Source organism: Styela clava, chromosome 5 (assembly GCF_964204865.1).
Source record: "Styela clava chromosome 5, kaStyClav1.hap1.2, whole genome shotgun sequence".
NCBI classification, from domain to species: domain Eukaryota; kingdom Metazoa; phylum Chordata; class Ascidiacea; order Stolidobranchia; family Styelidae; genus Styela; species Styela clava.
In genome coordinates this window covers 13,576,319-13,594,858 of record NC_135254.1, presented here as the reverse complement: position 1 = coordinate 13,594,858, position 18,540 = coordinate 13,576,319, and the positions used below count along the sequence as shown (strand labels likewise).

General features: G+C 35.2%; 3 protein-coding genes across 4 annotated transcripts in view; 2 read left to right on the top strand and 1 right to left on the bottom strand.

Moving 5' to 3' along the window:
• Positions 1 to 9,469: 9,469 nt before the first annotated feature.
• LOC120344987 (2-oxoisovalerate dehydrogenase subunit beta, mitochondrial-like) lies at positions 9,470 to 12,254 on the top strand. The gene has a single exon (XM_039414338.2). The coding sequence runs from the start codon at positions 10,247 to 10,249 to the stop codon at positions 11,363 to 11,365; it is 1,119 nt and encodes a 372-aa protein (XP_039270272.2). The 5' UTR covers positions 9,470 to 10,246; the 3' UTR covers positions 11,366 to 12,254.
• A 135-nt stretch (positions 12,255 to 12,389) lies between these two features.
• On the top strand, positions 12,390 to 16,935 carry LOC120344555 (glutathione hydrolase-like YwrD proenzyme). The gene is made up of 6 exons (XM_039413836.2): positions 12,390 to 13,402; positions 13,760 to 13,995; positions 14,502 to 14,880; positions 15,156 to 15,437; positions 15,976 to 16,286; positions 16,496 to 16,935. The coding sequence occupies exons 1-6, from the start codon at positions 13,228 to 13,230 to the stop codon at positions 16,808 to 16,810; spliced, it is 1,698 nt and encodes a 565-aa protein (XP_039269770.2). The 5' UTR covers positions 12,390 to 13,227; the 3' UTR covers positions 16,811 to 16,935.
• Positions 16,936 to 17,295: 360 nt separating this feature from the next.
• Positions 17,296 to 18,540, bottom strand: part of LOC120345017 (uncharacterized) — a 29,924-nt gene continuing 28,679 nt past the window's right edge. For both annotated transcript variants that reach the window (XM_039414382.2, XM_039414383.2), the window contains one exon: positions 17,296 to 18,034. In XM_039414382.2, the coding sequence (XP_039270316.2) occupies positions 17,904 to 18,034 (131 nt within the window). In that variant the 3' untranslated portion in view covers positions 17,296 to 17,903. The remainder of the gene's footprint in view (positions 18,035 to 18,540) is intronic.

Sequence of the window (18,540 nt, the reverse complement as noted above, 5' to 3'; positions counted from 1 at the left end):
CCTCAAAGACCTGCTCTTTGAGTACCTATAATATCTCCTATCACGTGTACGTTTGTATGTGTCGCTAGTGTCAGTTGTGTTTTCAATTCTTTCTAATAACGCGACTGGTATTTAACCACCCCGTATACATTTATTGCTTCCAAAAGACGCTTTTTCCAAATGGAAGTATGTATAAATTCTCTACAAACCAAAACTTCTCCCTAAAACCTTGAGACCTGTCGCCAACACATGGATTCATACTCCCTGCTTCGCCGAAACAGGTGGCTGACGACGTTAAATATAAAGACAGAGCATTACGTAAGAGATGCCAAAAAGAAACTGTTATCGTTCCGTTAGCAAATGAAAACTTGCGCACTTGACATGTGTTATTTTATACGGAGAACAGGTACCGTATATTGACAGAGCCCGGCCCACCCCTTATCCTAGTTTTCTATCTACGCAGCATCCCCATTATTCACTCGACCCGCCTTCCCATTTTCGGTCCTCCAGCCAGCTTACTTGTCCTCGGCCTCTCTACCCACCTACCAACTTTCTCGCGCTATTTCCTGCCCCTCCCCATAATCAGTAGCTTGGAAGTGTGTTTGTATTACTTTCCTCCTGATATTGTCGGGATTTGCGGTATGTGCCTTGCAATCGCAATCAAACGCCCATACGAATGCTTTCTCCCTGCTAAAAGAGCTTTACTGTCTTCATATGCTGATGCGTGTATTCGCCAAACTTTCTTCGACCAACTGCGTCACTCACCAGGCTTTTAAAACCTATTCTTAACCTACTAGCTCGAATGAATTTCAGACCTATGATAGGGGCAACAAGGCGATAACCACGTTATTAAGCGTTAGTTTGACATTTCTAAGCTTTCCCGAAAGCACATTGCACATCACTTTAGAAAAGTTGTCAATTGTAGTCTGCTCGTGCAATATTTCCAAATCTTTATATACTGTATATATATATACAACTCCGAATCCTGCGTATGTACTTAAGCGCGCCACTTGAAAATATATGTCACTTATTTCCGGGGCTTCCTGTACGGCAGCAGTTCCTAAACTTTTCTTCCGGGGCGCCGAATTATCAGGGAAAAACAGAAAATGAAAGAAAATTATTGTGTATTTCAACTATTATTTCATTGCCAAGTTTGACCAGGAACCTGATTTCAAATACTTCGATCCAACATTGAAATATCGTAGCTTGTTGATTCATATACAGCGCACGCCCACGGTAGCTTGCATTTAAGCCATTCAAGCCTCTCATCAATTTGTGTACCAAAAATGCACCAACAAAAGGGAGATAATGAGTTGCTATTTTACTCATTTTTAATAATACAAATCAATAGCTTGTATCAATAGCTGTATTTCCCATGGATAATATAGGTACTTGTTGTAATCCTTTTGGTCCTTATGATTCCCATCCCAGATTCATTTTCTTCAATGCATCGCATTCTTTACATTGACAAACTAGAAATGGAGTTCGAAAATTGTTATTACTGCCATTGTCTTCGCTCTTCGATTCATCGAGTAATTTACAAGCGGATCCGTATTCCGAGACTTCGCTTTCGCTTGAATCTTCTAATCCACTAATACTGGTAGAACTTCAAACTCTTTTTCATAACTGCTTGTGAATCGTTGAACGAAACTTAATATAATGCTTTCTGGTATACGTTGATGTCGTCTAGCGCATGTCGAGTCTTAAACAAAAAATTATTACATGTATACCGTAATTTAAATATCAAAAGCAACGGCACACTTTTTATCAACTTTTAAGCATGGGTGTGGAGTAGCAGCAAAAAAATTAGCAATTGCAAATTTGTTTAAACCAAGATGAAATTTTTTTTGTCTCTGGCTCACGACTCTTGGTTGTACAAAATTTGGTGCTCCCGAAGTATGTGCACCAAGATGGCGCACAACCTGAACATGGTATGTGTACCGGGTTAGGGTTATCAGGTTGTGCCCATCTGGTGCACGTACTTCTGGAGCACTCAATATTTATACTCCGACACCAGATCTTAAATAAATCCAAGAAAATCAAATTTTAATAACAAAAATTTTGCCATATGCGAGCCTTCTTCGAAAGTCTTTTAAAAACGACTTTTAAACCTAGTATACTTTGAAAATTTATTTATATTTTATCACCATTAAAAGTCTGCAATTCATTTACTGAAGGAAATTGAGAATTTTGACTTTGTGATTCTAAACAACGACTCTGGCTCTTACTCCAATGAAAACTCCCGACTTCACAGCTCTGCTTTCAAGACAGGAATCGTTCACCACAATCTATTTTGCATTTTATGAACTTATTACAATTTTTTAAATCAAATTAAGATATCACAATATTCTATTATCAGCCATGAAGTATACATACGGAACATTTTTCCAAATTGTCATTATTGTTATGAAAATTAATCGTTTTTATCATAAATGAATGGACCAATTCAATTTCAATTTTTCAGTATTTACACATAAAAGGGTGCTCCCGTAGTATGTGCGACAATATGGCGGGCACCGGAACGTAGTATGTGTATCCGGTTAGGCCATAATTTCAGGTACAAATACTATGAAAGTCACTTGGTTAGTCCCCAACCTCGTAATATAACTAAAATAAGGAAAATTGGAATAAAATTATGGTCTAATTCTAACCTGGTAAACATACTAGGTACCTGGTAAACAACGTTATAAGATGCGCGTTACTGGTTTTGCAATGCAGCTATTGGTTTTGCGGCCTAAATTTCTAAATTCTAACTGCTTGGGCCCCTTCGCACTGTGGGCCCGGCCGCGGGGGTGGATGCTACGCCACTGAGTCTTCCAGTCAATCATGTGTTTGAGTACGTGGTTCATGCTTTCAGTGTTGTTATTTGTCCAGTGTGCGCTGACATCCCGATTCTTTGCTACGCGAAAAATCCCAGCTTTAACATTGATAAAACCCGTCTCACCAAGTAATCCCTCAATGATGCGCTCTCTATTGTATGCACTATATTCGAAGCCTTTTTAGCGAATGATTCTTTATCTTCCGTCGTTATTATACCTACGTTGCCAAATATCATTTTTTTAATACGTTTTCTTTAACTCATATTTAGTCCCACTTTATTCCCTCATGAATTCTTCAACATTATTCTTCAAATATCGAGAACAGATTATATTAGTCGCTTCAGGAAAGTTCGTAGATATGGACATGCGTATAGCTTTTTTGTCATCGGTTCCTATTGTTAGTAATTTTGAATTGACACCATTATCATTCAAAGCACCGGAAAGTATACGACCATAAGTTAGTGGCGTTCGATCTGTAAAGCAGAATCTTTTGATATCGTTAATTTTATCTTGGCTGAAAATTGTCACATCGATGCTATCGCCAGTAAAATTGACGGAGCGAACCATTGGTTCCTGCTGACATAGAGCCACAACGCGCAACATTCTGTCTGGTAGATTACCGACTGGGCCATTGTAGTTGTTTTTTGTCGTTGTGTTTTTTGGAGTACAATTGACAAAGATTTCTCGGTGTTTGTACCAATTCTTTGTCCTCCAGAAGTAAGTTGTTTCAAAGTTCTCTCGGCTTCTTTGGTTGCAATTCTTGTGAAATTTGTGCTAGAGTGGCAGGTCTGGTACGAATACACTGCACATCTCCTTTTGCATTATCATGTAGGGTTTTCACCTGGTCCCTTCCGATATATTCCACCAAAGCAAGTTCCTTTGGTACCTTTAGATGTGTTGGTATGTTAGTCGTTGGCTGGGGCCGACAATATACACGTTACCCGTTTCTTAAACGTTTTAGCACCTTTTAGAGACGCATAATAACGCTGTATTTCGAGCAAGTGTTCGGAACTCGGCTGTGGAACTAATGGAACGTAGGTTCTTTTGTCTTTGTTCTTCTTTTCCTTGCAAAATTGACACCCTCTTTTGAAGACTTTTTTGGGCCTACAGCCTTCTTCCCCAAAATAGAAAGTTTTGGGAGATGTGCCTTGATTTGAATCCCAGACGCCACAATCGTCTGAAAATTCGCTCCGGTATCCATTCCAACGATTCTCCGCATTTGTTGTATTTGTGATGAGAAAATATACATTTTCTTTGTGGCCAGTTGAAATTTCCGATAACGCCGTGCCTGGTTCACAACGGTCAAAGACTTGAAGAATATTTTTCAAGCTCAAAAATCCTCCGTTCGACAGAGGAAGGGCTCGATTTTTGGATGCTCCGCATGCATCAGATATAGTATTTGATATGTCACAAGTTGAAACACCTTTAGTTTCATAGTTCTTTGCTGTAGCAACATGTTTGTTTTCGCTCTTGGACTCGTCTGATATTAAATTACCATCCTTGCAAAATGTTTCCGATTCCCCCTTCAAGCTTAAAAATCCTCCGTTCGACAGAGGAAGGGCTCGATTTTTGGATGCTCCGCATGCATCAGATATAGTATTTGATATGTCACAAAGTTGTCATAGTTCTTTGCTGTAGCAACATGTTTGTTTTCGCTCTTGGATTCGTCTGATATTAAATTACCATCATTGCAAAATGTTTCCGAGTCCGATAGTATACTATGGGTATAAGGGAATCTGAAATTAAAAGCGTTTCGTATTTCTGTATTGGTTCTTCGATGAGTGGTACAAAATGATTTGTTTTAAATTATTTAGCTGTTGGTGGAATCGTCATTTGGGTCCACTTTACTGTCGTCTTTGGCTGCTGCGTGGCTCTGACGTCACGGCCGCAAATCTTTCTTGTGAAAGGCTGACTCAGTAAAACGTTGGCGCTCGTTTGTGGGTAATAGGATTGAATGGGGAGCCTTGATAACTGCACTCAAGCCATACATATGCATCATTTCTGAAAAACATCCATCCGTTCATTTCATGTCGTAAAACTCTTGATGTTCTAGAATTTCAATTGTTGTCAGGAGTCGTGAATGCTTGTGATAGTTTTGTGTTCCATATATTGAGGTGGACAGTGCAATGTAGAAGCAATTTCCATCCCCTTTCACGTACATTGGAGTGAAGTTATCCAGCATGATTGGATGAAATCTCTGCAAAATATTTTTCGAGAATGAACATTCTTTCAGAAAATATTTAGACTGTGGTGCTTCAAGAAGAATATTTTGATGGTTGACCAATAAACGCTTCAACGATTTGGTCAAATGAGGGCGATCTTCCAAGATCCATAACGCCATATCGTAATTGAACTTTTGATTTGGGCATAAGCATCTTGCACACAAAAAGTGCATGTCTTTCTTGCCCCATACTTTCATGAGTTTTGGTTGTTCTCCAAGGCAAGAGGCATGTGTCCATGACTCACACATTTCACACTGGATGTACTCGTCAATACATTCAATAGAACAGGTGGCACAGGGATATCTGGATACATCAGACATTGTTTGTCTTCTGATTCTTTAGTTGAATATCTAAACCAGAAGATTGGTTTATTGCTATTACCATACAATGCATGAGTGCAAAGCCAGAGGAAAGTCTCAGTAAAACGTAAAAATTAGCATGTACTACTAATGATCAAACCATCCTGACTTATTCATATACGTTCATGTTTTATCATTTTGCGACAAAGGCATTTTTTGAAATGGAAACTAAATGTCTGTCAGTTGTAATAAACTTCAACGAGATCCATTAACTATGTATTCAAAATACAAGAAATTTTCGTACGTACCGAAAAAATTAAGAAACTGGCTTGCTATCCTTGCTACGTTGTTGATCAAGATATAAAAACTAGAAGTTGTGATCACAAGTATCGTAAATCTGCTTAAATAACTGATGCGAATAGTTCGAATAATAATTCGAAATGGCGCATATGTTGCTTTTCTGCCGCAAAAAAATCTTCGGCCATGAGCCCAGCGCCAGTTCCGTTCTACTTCAACTTTAGAGGCCAGAAGCTGTGTTATCAGTACGGGAATCAGTAGGAGGACTTGAACCTTCATCGCTATGAATACTACGACAACAGTCCTGCACAAGCGTGCTAAGTATTTCGTTACGTATGTTAGTGTCAAACAAATTACAATAAATATATATATTACTGCATAGTTACAATACCCGGACAAGAAAATAAGAAAGATTCTAGAAATAATTGTTTTTGTTCTATTCTAAATCTATAACTACGTTATCTTATCTACGAAGAAAATTGGAGCCCGTTAACATGAAGGAGAGATAAGATTATCGAATTTCTCATTAATTCTCTTATTACTGATAACTGGATAATATTTATATCAAATAATTTTCAAGTTGTTACGAGAGCATGGACCTTTCCCCGACGTTTGGTGATCCCGGGAAATTTCTTCCTATACTTTACCATTGCAAAATTTTCGGGGCTATTTTAAGAGTGCTTTTGCGAGTTGGTGCCTGTTAAATGGGGTATTTGTTTCTAACCATCCTTATGATTCATCGCATACAACAATCTGTTTTTTTAAAAGTACAGGTAAAGAATTTCAGGCTAGTCTATCACAGCTATTTCTACACTAATTTTTATTACTGCAATTAAATTAAAACTCCTGGGACGACAGAGTGCTCATTGAGAGAGAGAGAGATTTATTAATGTGTCAACCAAAAAAATTGCAGTCATCAATGCAGTAAAAAAGGTGCAACAATAAAATTGTTTTGGTATGGACAGGAGAGAGCGATACGACCATGCGGTCATCGAGGTCAACTCCCACCTATTTCGCTTGTATGAATAAGATTCAAATTTTAAGATGACTTAATGAAAAAGTTAGACCAGTAATATTTTTACAAACTTTGGGAACAAAAAATAATATAAATGTAAACAGATTATACCTAATAATGAATTGGGACTCAAAATAAACACGATATAACCTGAACGGGTAAGAATAATAAGGTGAAAAATGAAGTCAACATGAGATATAGTTGGAAACTTAGTTGCACTAATAGTATCAGTCGGCTTTAAACTATAATAAATAATTCTTTATGTAAACATTTTAAATATATGTATAAAGAAAAAAATGTATATACAGCGGATCAAGCGCTTCAAACAACATGGTGAAAATTTGCAACCAAGCTAAGAAGTTATTGAAACTTAGTAATATAACTAACTTCTTTATCATTGAAATTAAAATAAAAAAATACTTTTCACAAAATTTATATTCAATCAAAAGAAAAGGACACAGGGGATCAGTGTAAGGGGCATTTTGGACTTTAATTCTTAGCCTTATTAGCATTGTAAAATGTTTAAAGATTCCACCAGAATATCAAAAACAGGATAGGATTTACATATTTATCTTGGGGGAGGGGAAAACCGATATGCTGACGAAAACCAGCCCGAATTCTTTCAAAAACTCATCTAAATGTTCTTCGCAGAATACTTGAATTTATATTCCTGGAGTTTTAATAAATACCAATTGTGTAATCAGGGAGGTTGTATGCTTGATACATTTTTGGGTAATTGAAAAAGGGTAGATATTTGACATTTTCAAATATTCGCATCTGGGGCAACTAATATACAGTATAAAGCAAAAGATGATCATCAGTACATGTGTTATGTATGATAGATGTGGCTATTACAGACAAAAACATCGCCACTAATATTTCAGAAGAATTTATGGGCAATATTGATAATCATTAACAAAGAAATGACAAATAACTTTTATCTCCACTGTAACTTGCTAGAGACAAAAGCTGGACCATTATAAGACATGAAGGGCATGAGTGTGCCAGACACATAGCAATATTTGTACAGTAATTGGTGCAGCAAAATTGTGTAAAATGTAAAGTAAGGAGATATTATAAATGATTGGGTTGAGGAACTTATCCATAATACTGTAATATAACATAATTGTAAATAAGCAAATACTCAAGAGTTTACTGGAAGGCAAATTGAAAGTAATATGATTATCCCAATCAGTCATTTAGGTTTATTAACAAATTCAGTATCTTCAAATATATCAGATGCAACCAGACATTTGATGAAAATTAATGCATGAAAAAATTTCCAATTTTAATGGAATGTCAAAATATACCATTAGATGGTATCATTTGGGTGGATATTGAATTAAGTAATAATAGCAATTGTTAAATTGCAATAAATTTACATGCGAAGATGAAATTCGAGTGATTTCATTGTCACAAAACACAGTATAATTGGCAAAATGAACTATACAAAGTTACAAATGCTACATGTTCAAAGGAATTTTAACACAGACTTATTAGGGAGCATTAAATAGGATTCACTGAGGTCTGTAATTACCATAAAATAAGGGTGCAAATGTAGAATATATAACAGTTGGCATATAATTTATTGATGTTACAAATCATGACCCAGAGCACAAATGTAAAGGGCAAGATCTACAATTAATGGGCTATATGGATGACGTATTAGATCAAGAGGACGCGTAAGATGGCCCTGAGAAGAAAAGAGCTATTAATCAGTTTATATTTGTAAAGACGAAGATGCATACCAAAAATACTTCAAGACTGTCATAGTTAATTTATCTGATTTATATTCAAGTTTCCGAAACACAACTGAAAACTAACGAATAGGGTTCAAAAACGCGAAAACGAGGTAATGTTTACAACCACGCTCGAAAATCTGTCTGAGTGAGAATAGTGTCTGAGCGGATGCGAAAAGGGGACATTGTTACGTCACTTTTTGCATCTTGCTGATTGGCCAATGTCACGAAGTAAACAAGAAAGTCGATGCTGGGAAAGGGAAAGTGTTCTATTAACATCCAATAGGTGGCGCAACGTGTTGTTTTTACCACTGTTCCTCCCCACGTTCGTTGATTTAACTGAAAATGCCATAGAAGTGTATAAAATATCCAGCTCAAGACATCTACAGGTCCGTTCCGGGAGGTTTACGCGGAAATCCTGTTCCTTTTTATTTAGGACCTAAATTTTAGGGTCCGTTCCGGTAATCAAAGAAACCTATTTTTGCCACTGCTGTAAAATGATTACCGGTATAACATAGAATTAGATTAATTGAGTTGAATAGGATTAATTTTCAAGTAACTCCCAGGGCGTCTGAAAATCCTAAATCAAATCTTCCTGTGGTCGGAAAAGTTTGTAAACCAGGTGCCAGTACGATACTGAACTTCAGTGTGACCACATGCAGTTAGAGCCATATTGCGTACCTATTCAAAAGAAGATAAAAAGTACAGGTAAAAAATAAAAAAGTATTTCTTTGCAGAAGTAATTTTGAAAAAGCATGTTCAAATATTCACAATGACATTTTAGCAAATTATGTGAAAAGTGTAAAAATTATAAATTAATGTGGAATATTTTGCCACTCAAATGTGTATCTAGAATTAGATTTATTGCTGGAAATGACTTGTGTGTTATGTGTGATATAAAAGCAGAATTAGTATCACATTTGTTTATGAGTTGTCCGTTTGTAGAACAAGTATATGATTATGTTTTTTTGATTATAATGAAAATAACTGATTATGAAACTTGTGTATTATTAGATTTGAGTAATCATTATTATGAACATTTATCAAATGTAAGAAAAAAATGCTATTATTTTGTTATTGTCTATTACCAGGTATAAGATTTGGTTGCATCGAAATGCAGTAATTTTTTAAAATGTTATGCCAAGTGTTAATAGTGTAATAAACAGTTAAAAATGCTTTAAAGTGTTGAAATAAAGAAGAAAAACTTGGAAATTCACCTAATTTCATAAGAGAGCTAAGATTATTATGTAACTGTGTATGAAGAGTATCATCTATAAAGTATAGAAAAGTATATATACAAATGATTATATAAATGTATGTAATTAGTAGATAAATAATAATTGGGAAAATGTGTTTTTACATGCTTTATTTTAAAATAATTGTAAACCTATAAATGATGATTATGGAAAAAATTAACGGTGATGAATTCTTCCTTGGAACAACCATGTATAACATATTAATAATAAACTGTTGGTAATTCTTTTTGATATTATTTTATTTGTTATTTTTCATTAAAAAAAAAGTACAGGAAATTTTCAGAGCTAAAGTTGTTGACCATCAAGTATAATACCTGAATGCAGAATTGATATTAAGAATACATTTTAGCAGATGCAGAATTGAGATCAATATGACAACTGACTTCTCTTTCATATATGTGTGAATTTCACGACTGAACTCACAATTTTTTTTTGTAACCTAATTTATGAAAATGTGATTTTATGACGACTTGTAAGATTTTTACTGGTTTCATATCTTTTGAGTTTTCGTGTTAGATCAACCCAAGCTTGATAAATGATTTTCCTAATACTGTAATAATAAAATACATTAATGCTGTTTTATATTGACAGCCCGCAGATATAGTATATATTATTTCAATATGTTTCGATATTGTGTATCAAAGTCGCCCTTACTCAAAACATGCAAAAGGCAAGCGCTTAGAATAATTGGAATCCAGACTACAGTGAGAGATGCGCATTTCAAGTTTGTTGCTGATCCACCAAAAAGAGAGTTTGGAGAGACACAAAAAATGAACTTGTTTCAGTCTCTCACAAGTGCAATGGATATTACATTGGAAAATGACCCGACCGCTTTGGTATTTGGTGAAGATGTGGCATTCGGAGGTGTATTTCGTTGTACAGTTGGTCTGGCTGACAAATTTGGCGGCCACAGGGTGTTCAATACTCCATTGTGTGAGCAAGGCATTGTTGGATTTGCAATTGGTGCGGCAAGTGCTGGTGCAACTACAATAGCTGAGATCCAATTTGCGGATTATATCTTCCCTGCCTTTGACCAGATCGTCAACGAAGCGGCTAAATACAGATATAGATCTGGTGGTTTATTTGAATGTGGTAAACTCACCATTCGTGCCCCATGTTCGGCTGTGGGGCATGGGGCTTTGTACCATTCTCAAACCCCAGAAGCTTGTTTTGCTCATGTTCCTGGCCTAAAAGTGGTCATGCCAAGAAGTTGCATTCAAGCTAAAGGTCTTCTACTTGCGTGCATACAAGATCCAAACCCATGTATATTTTTAGAACCAAAAGTGCTTTACCGTTCTGCGGAAGAGGAAGTGCCAATTGGAGAGTTTACATTGCCATTAGGAAAAGCAGAGGTTCTTATTGAAGGAAGTGATGTTACATTAGTTGGATATGGCACACAGATTCATGTTTTGAAAGAGGTTGCACAAATGGCTGGAGAAAAGCTCGGAGCATCTTGTGAAGTGATAGATCTTGCAACAATATTACCTTGGGATTCAGACACAGTATGCAAATCAGTTGAAAAAACTGGTAGATTACTAGTTAGTCATGAAGCTCCTTTAACTGCAGGTTTTGCAGGTGAAATAGCCTCAACTGTGCAAAAAGAATGTTTTTTGAATCTTGAATGTCCGATTGAGAGAATATGTGGTTATGATACTCCATTCCCTCACATATTTGAACCTTTTTATATGCCTGATAAATGGAGGTGTTTTGATGCTATAAAAAGGATGATGAACTATTAATTAATAAGAGCATTTTTTTGTGTTTTGAATTGTGCGCAATCCTTATAATTTCACGATTCGTTTTCTCACTAAAATACACAATTCATCTTGCCTATCTTGAGCTTTGAAATGTTCCAATTGCATTGTAACTTTCCATTTACAGTCGAAAGTGCCAATCCATCTTTGAAAAAGTCATATTCACATTTTTAAACTTTTGATTGATACTCCCCAAATGAATAAAATCATGTAAAATGTTTTTGTGTACTCTGTCTGAATCCATTTCTCTTTTGTGATGTCATTTTAGAATATATTGGTTGCTATTTCCACCTTTTCATTGTATTTTAGTTATTAGGCAAATCTGAATAAACGTACTTTATTGTGTTCTATCCATATTGCTTATTCATTTATTCTTATTCCCGATTTGTTTTTCTAATAATATCTTGGGTTTTGAAGTTCATAGGAACGATTTAATGTAGTGTGTTTATGCTAATATGTATGGCTTAGTTTCATTAGAATAAAATTGTGGTTCAGGTTCTAATTGTACTCAAATCGATAGTAATCACCTTTTGCATGGCAGCTCTGTTAGACTGTAGGGTGGCTTGCTTTACACCAACCACTTGCTTCAGCTTTATATTACTTGCCAGAAAAAAATTGAAGTATGGCAGCTATATAATCAAGCTCATTTTAGTATAATACCATGTAATCCACTAAAGCTTTAATATTTTAATTGCACCCATCTTAAAAATTTAATCAGATTACTTATTTAAGGTTGCTTGATAATGTACTATTCCACAATATAGATGTTTCGGTTATCTGCCTACTTATTTTTTTGAAATTGTTATTATTTTTGCTATTTTGCCAGTCTCAATTGTCCAGACACTATTTTGAAATAAATAACTCAATAATGCTATGATTGTTGGTTTGTACAAATATGGGAAAAAATATACAGGAAGTGGTTATATATGAAGTAGAACTTTTTTTTTAATATATAAAAATCGAAATATTTCCGACTGTGCAATGCGGATATATACACTTTTTGCAGTTATGATTTGTAGAGACAAAAGTGGAAATAAGCTTGGTTTCTTGCTAACAGAAAGACTTATGAATTAGTCATAATTAGTTGAGTTCTGTTCTAAAAATGTAAAAGAACAATTAATATCTGGGCATAAACAGCGTTCATCACCAACGAGTCGTTTGACAAATCAACATCAATTGTGTTGCATGTTGAGTAAATAGGCAATGCAGCTGCATTGTCACCATAAATAAATATCGTTGCATGTGTGCATTTGGACGCATTGTTTACTTATGGGCGCCAGTTGCTTAACTAAAGGGTTATTATAACAGCTATAGATCAACTGCATACTGATTGCATGAGCTCCAAATAAATTCTGAGGGTACAGCTTAGTGATATTTAGTAGTTGGTGTTTTTTCAGTAGGACGACAATGCATTAGCATTAATTCTGGTTTCAAACTAAGTTTTTGTTGGCATCTCTGATTGTTTGGTGACATTATGCTTTTTTAAATGTTATAGGGGAAGATCAATTTAAATTAACGATAGTATTGGCATATTGCAATTCTTATATCACATACCTCTTGATTTTGAACCGATTAGAGTTAGACCCAATCAGCTTGTGTGGTTCCATAACACACAATATGAGCAGATAGATTGCATGTTTGATTATTATTACTTATTACTGATCAACAGATGCATGGTTAAAAAATTTGATATGAAAATAAATGAGATTGAAAACATCTATTTCTAGCAAAGACAAATAATGGCCATTAACATTTTGTATTCTGAGTGATTCAAGTTAGATAATCTCACAAACTCAATAACATTTTGTGTGATTTAATATGGTAGTTTAAATTACTTAGTGGACAAAATGGCAAATTACATATCAAATCGGTCAGTTATAACTTGTTTACATGGCTGTGCTGCTTCCAGTCAACCACTTGCTTCACAAATTGGTGTTGATATATTGAAGAAAGGTGGGAATGCTGCAGATGCAGCTGTTGCCATGGCAGCAGCTCTGAATGTAACAGAACCTTGCTCGACAGGTACAGTTATACATGCTCTCCTTGATTTAAATTTATTGTGAAATTTGTCGAAGAATATTGCATTTGTAGCATACTTGACATCTAATACTGTATTACCTCGATTTGAAAAAAAGTTGGTTGAATTATTATAAAATGATGGTGATGTGTTTTATTTTCAATTTGAAGATCATTTTTACCATGTAGTATTCAGGCCAATATCACCTTGTGGCTATAATAATCTTTCATACCAGTGTGGTGTACTATGATAATGAATAGTGCCAACAAAGTAAATTTGATCTTGTTAAAAATAATATAATAAGCTTGTATTAAAAAAATCATGATTTAATTATTAATACTTGACACATTTTGTGTTACTAGGATTAGGAGGAGATGCTTTCTGCCTTTTCTTTGACAATAAAAATCAGTCTGTGAAAGCGATGAACGCCAGTGGAAGATCACCGAAAAATCTAACTTTAGACATGTTGAACTCAAAGGGGTTTGATAAAGAAACTGGATTTCCAAAGATTCATGGACTTGCTGTTACTGTCCCTGGTGCAGCTGCAGGTTGGATTGATTGTGTGGAAAAGTTTGGCAGTGGAAAATTATCACTGAAGGTAAACTGTCTTGCATGCCGTAGAATTTAATTTTACTAATATGAAATAACCTGTCTGTGTAATTTTAACTGCACAAACAAACAGGCTTTTTGAGTTTTAAGGTTGAGTAGGTGTATTCATAAATTATATTTTTATTCAAAGCATGCCTTGAATAGTTCCATGAATCGTAGTTTAATTTGCTGTGCAATTTGTAAAACAGAAACACCATGTTCTTTTTTTTTTTTAATTTGGCAGCAACATATTTAATGCAATATGTCCTCAAATTAAAATGTTATGGACTTGTGGAATGCGTTAACAAAACTGGGCAAGAAACAGTGAAAACTGACAAAATAAGAAAAAATTTGTTATGGAACGGGGTATGCCAAACACAAGTTAAAAATATGATGTCAAATTTGACTCAATGTTGAGAATTTTGTTTTTCCAGCGTGAAAAATAATTTGCGCATAAAGATGATTCTATTCTGCATGTTGGGATCAGAATAAAATATTTATATTAATTGCTTTCAGGAAATATTGAATCCAGCGATTGATCTTGCGAGAAATGGATTTCCAGTAGCTGGTCCACACACTTCCTCCTCATGGGGAAGGGGAGAAAAGATCTTACTGAATTCCAATAACACTCATGGAAGAAATATGCTAATAAAACATCAGTCAAGTGATGGATCAGTAATTTTTTCGGCTCCAAAACATGGTGAAATTTTCAAAAATCCAAATCTCGCTAGAGTCATAGAGGAGTTGTCGGAAAAAGGAAAGAAAGGTTTCTATGAGGGGTGGGTTGCAGATGCAATTGTTGCAGCAGTCAAGAAATTTGATGGAGTAATGGAACAAGAAGATCTTCTTGCAAATGAGTCAAGTTTTGAAAACCCTTTATCAATAGCCTACAAGGGTATTTTCACTATTTATATAAATTTAGCAAATATGAACCATTTTTTGAATGTAGAAATGCTGTTTTTCATCATCTTAGTAGTTTTGTTCCTTTTTTTGAATGCAGCAAATTTTTCGTCCAGTAAAAACATTTGATTTGCAAATTTGCTTTTAAAAATTTCAAAACTGTATGGCAAATTTTCGTCCAAGCTTTCACTAAAAACATTTGATTTGCAAGTTTGCTTTTAAATATTTCAAAACTGTATGGCATAAATTGCATATTCAATCTTTTTTCAGACATCACTCTTTGGGAAACTGCCCCAAATAGTCAAGGCATTGTTGCTCTCATAACGCTTAACATTTTGAAAAATTTTGATCTGAAGCAACACAAACCAGATTCACCTGAATATCTTCACATCCTTATCGAAGCCCTAAAAGTTGGATTTGCAGATGGAGTGGCATATGTTGCTGATCCCTCAAAAAGTCAAGTTCCCATTGAAGGTCTACTCAGTAAAGAGTATGGAAAAGAAAGAGCAAAATTGATCAAAGAGAATTGTGTGATCAAAATGCCTGATGCTGGTATAACAGTCATAGATGTTTTTCACTTGAATCAATATGTTGTTAGGATAGGATTTACACATTTATCCCGGGGAGAGGAAAGTCGATAAGACAGTTTAACCATATGGCGAACGACTGCCTCTCATCCGGTTACCAGTCCATGTTGGGTATGGGATTAGTTAGTTATTGGTGAACCACCCTACGGCGGCGTGGAGTCCAGCAATCCTAGGGTTACCATATTTTTGTGGCTTCAAATCGGGACGCCTCAAAATCACAACGACCCCTCGGCTGTGATTTTGTAAATTCACTGACCATATTGTTATCGAAATTACATGCGCATATTCTGAAAAGCGGGACGTATGGTAAGCCTAAGCAATCCTCTTGCACATAACTATCCCCGTTTAGGATTCGAACCTGTGAACCCTCGCAGAGTAATCAGAGGTGCGGTGGCGAGTGTATTCCTAACGCTTAGCATCACGAGCCATGTAAAAAGCAGTTTTATTAGCAAATTTTTTCTGCATCGTTTTAAAATACACAGCATCAACTTTTTGTACAACAGGTCATCCACAAAATTTTGGTAAAGATACAGTTTACTTTACTGTTGTTGATAAAGACCGAAATGCCTGTTCATTTATAAACAGTAATTATGAAGGATTTGGGACAGGAATAGTGCCAGAAGGATGTGGGTTTACTCTTCAAAACAGGGGAGCAAATTTTAGTCTGGATCCAGATCACCCAAATGTTGCAGCACCAGGCAAAAGAACATACCACACTATTATACCGGGAATGCTAACTGATTCAACAACAGGAGAATTATTGATGAGTTTTGGTGTAATGGGAGCTTTTATGCAACCACAAGGTCACGTCCAAGTAAGGATATCTTCTATCCGTTCTATTTTCCCATTTTAAAGCTTGAGCAGATCCAATTTAAGATATGAACATACTACTTGTTGGGCAGCCCTTATTTGGCCGATACCATGCATATAAATAGGTTATTTATGAAGGATTTATAAGGACTTACAGTATGTATATTTTCCATGTAACTTGGGTTAGTTCATACAACATAAATTTTTGTCTAGGTTTTATTAAACTGTGTTGAATTCAACATGAATCCACAAGAAGCTCTTGATCACCCAAGAATTAGAGTTTCACCAAATGATACTCCAGTTTATTTTGAAGAAGGTATTCCAGTTGATACCTTGGAGAAACTTCGAAAATTGGGGCACAAGTTGGAAGGACCAATTTGTGGGCTAGATAGATTTCCTTTCGGAAAAGGACAAGCAATTGCCACAGGTTCATTCTGGGATGCAGATGGTTTTGATAAGGAGAACCTGGGAAAGGTTCTTTGGGCTGGTTCTGATCCCAGATGCGATGGGGCGGCCTATGGATATTAAAACTGTTTCATATGTAAAGTGCAATAATGTTATTACCATGGCCTTTCATTTTAAAAATCTTCTTAATATGTTCAAGTCACAATTATGTTGCAACCGAATAAAATAATGCTGAACTTTTATTCGAATCTGTGCATAAATTTGTAGATTGAAGTGGGTGGTAACTAGTATAATCTGATCTATCATTTCAAAAACAAAATTTGTCAAATCTGTTTTGGTTGGAAGTTATTATCGTAAATACTACGGGAAAGACTAATAAGTTACATACAACTAGTCACTGTAGGTAGTACTTTATGAGAGCAATGTCCAATATTCAACAGTATCTGTGCAGAAGAAGTATATGGGTCCATCTGGGCATGATCAGCAAAGTATTTAAATATCTTGCAATATTTAGACCGCTTAGCTACATCACCCATCCACACTTTCAACTTATATACATCCAACTGCCATATACATCCAACCAAAAGACTTGTACAAAGCACAAAACATAATTTCAAACATCTTTTATTTTCATGGTTAAATCGAGATGAAAGATATGCACACACATGGTTAGGATTTAAAATCCTACAGTGTTGACGATTAAAATGTACAATAAAAATTGGACTGGTGCCACATTATTCATTGTAAAAGCAAATTAATAAACAAACAGAACTCAACAGGCAACATATATACAGCAATCAAAATTCATCCAAAACAGTATTCTCAACAATTAATCCACATAAGACAACTTCCTTATAGCCTACTAGCCAGAAAGGAAACACCAATATAACAAAACATATTGCTATATTTTTTAAAAGAGCAATCTGGCAAAATGTGAACACAAGTTGAAAAATCATTGCAATTGTAATTAAACTACAATTCATCTTTCGTTATGGCTTCATAAACAAAATTATTTTCAGATCGAACAGCACCTTCTGGTTGAAACATTTTTAAACACTACATAAATCATGATTTAGCATACGTTTATGATGATATTTGCAAGCTCAAAACTCAGTATTGCCAATTCCGTAGAAAACTACAAAAATTGCTAAAGCTCTACACTTATTTAGAATGCAAATTTGTGAAACAATCGTACTAGTTTTTCGAAATCACAAATTTATTCTTCTTTTGCTTCTTCATCCTGTTTTTCAAACATATCGTGCCCCCATTGAGCTGGTGATTTTTTTCTTGTCCCTTTGTCATTGTTAAAAGCAGTCTTCTCTTGGCTCAAAGCAGACTGCTGTTCATCTATGATACAAAACAGTTGTTCGTATTCAGATGCCTAATAACCAAATATTCCTTCAACTTGAATGTTTGTATTTTTAGCATTAGCACTATTGAAACATAGAATGACATAAATTGGCAGTGACATCATTCACAAATAAAGTCCTGGTTGCATGTCATGTTATGAAAACTGTGCAGGGTGAATTTGATTGAAAACCAGGATCAAACCATTGTCAACTTAGGAGATTTTTGGAATAGTGTATTGCAGAATATGAAAATGATTGCATGATGCTGTTTTGTATTTTATTTTGTAGGACAATGCGAAACTTGATACAAAGTTTTTGGAATTAAATATTTGAAAAGTTTTGGAATATTTCTACGTCCGAGAACACTCAAGTAAAGCGTTCTTTGAACTTGGGGAAACACTGGTCTTATGCTTCACTGCTTATAAATAAAAACACAGCATTTCAACTTTAATGTTCAAATATAGAAGTAAACTCAATGGCTGGCCATTGTGTGCTTGTAGCAAA

Excerpts from the sequence above, each read along its gene's own strand:
- LOC120344987 (XM_039414338.2), top strand. The coding sequence starts at position 10,247 with ATGTTTCGATATTGTGTATCAAAGTCGCCCTTACTCAAAACATGCAAA.
- LOC120344555 (XM_039413836.2), top strand. The coding sequence starts at position 13,228 with ATGGCAAATTACATATCAAATCGGTCAGTTATAACTTGTTTACATGGC. Across the intron at positions 13,996-14,501 it reads GTGGAAAATTATCACTGAAG|GAAATATTGAATCCAGCGAT; the intron begins GTAAACTGTCTT and ends AATTGCTTTCAG. Across the intron at positions 16,287-16,495 it reads AACCACAAGGTCACGTCCAA|GTTTTATTAAACTGTGTTGA; the intron begins GTAAGGATATCT and ends ATTTTTGTCTAG.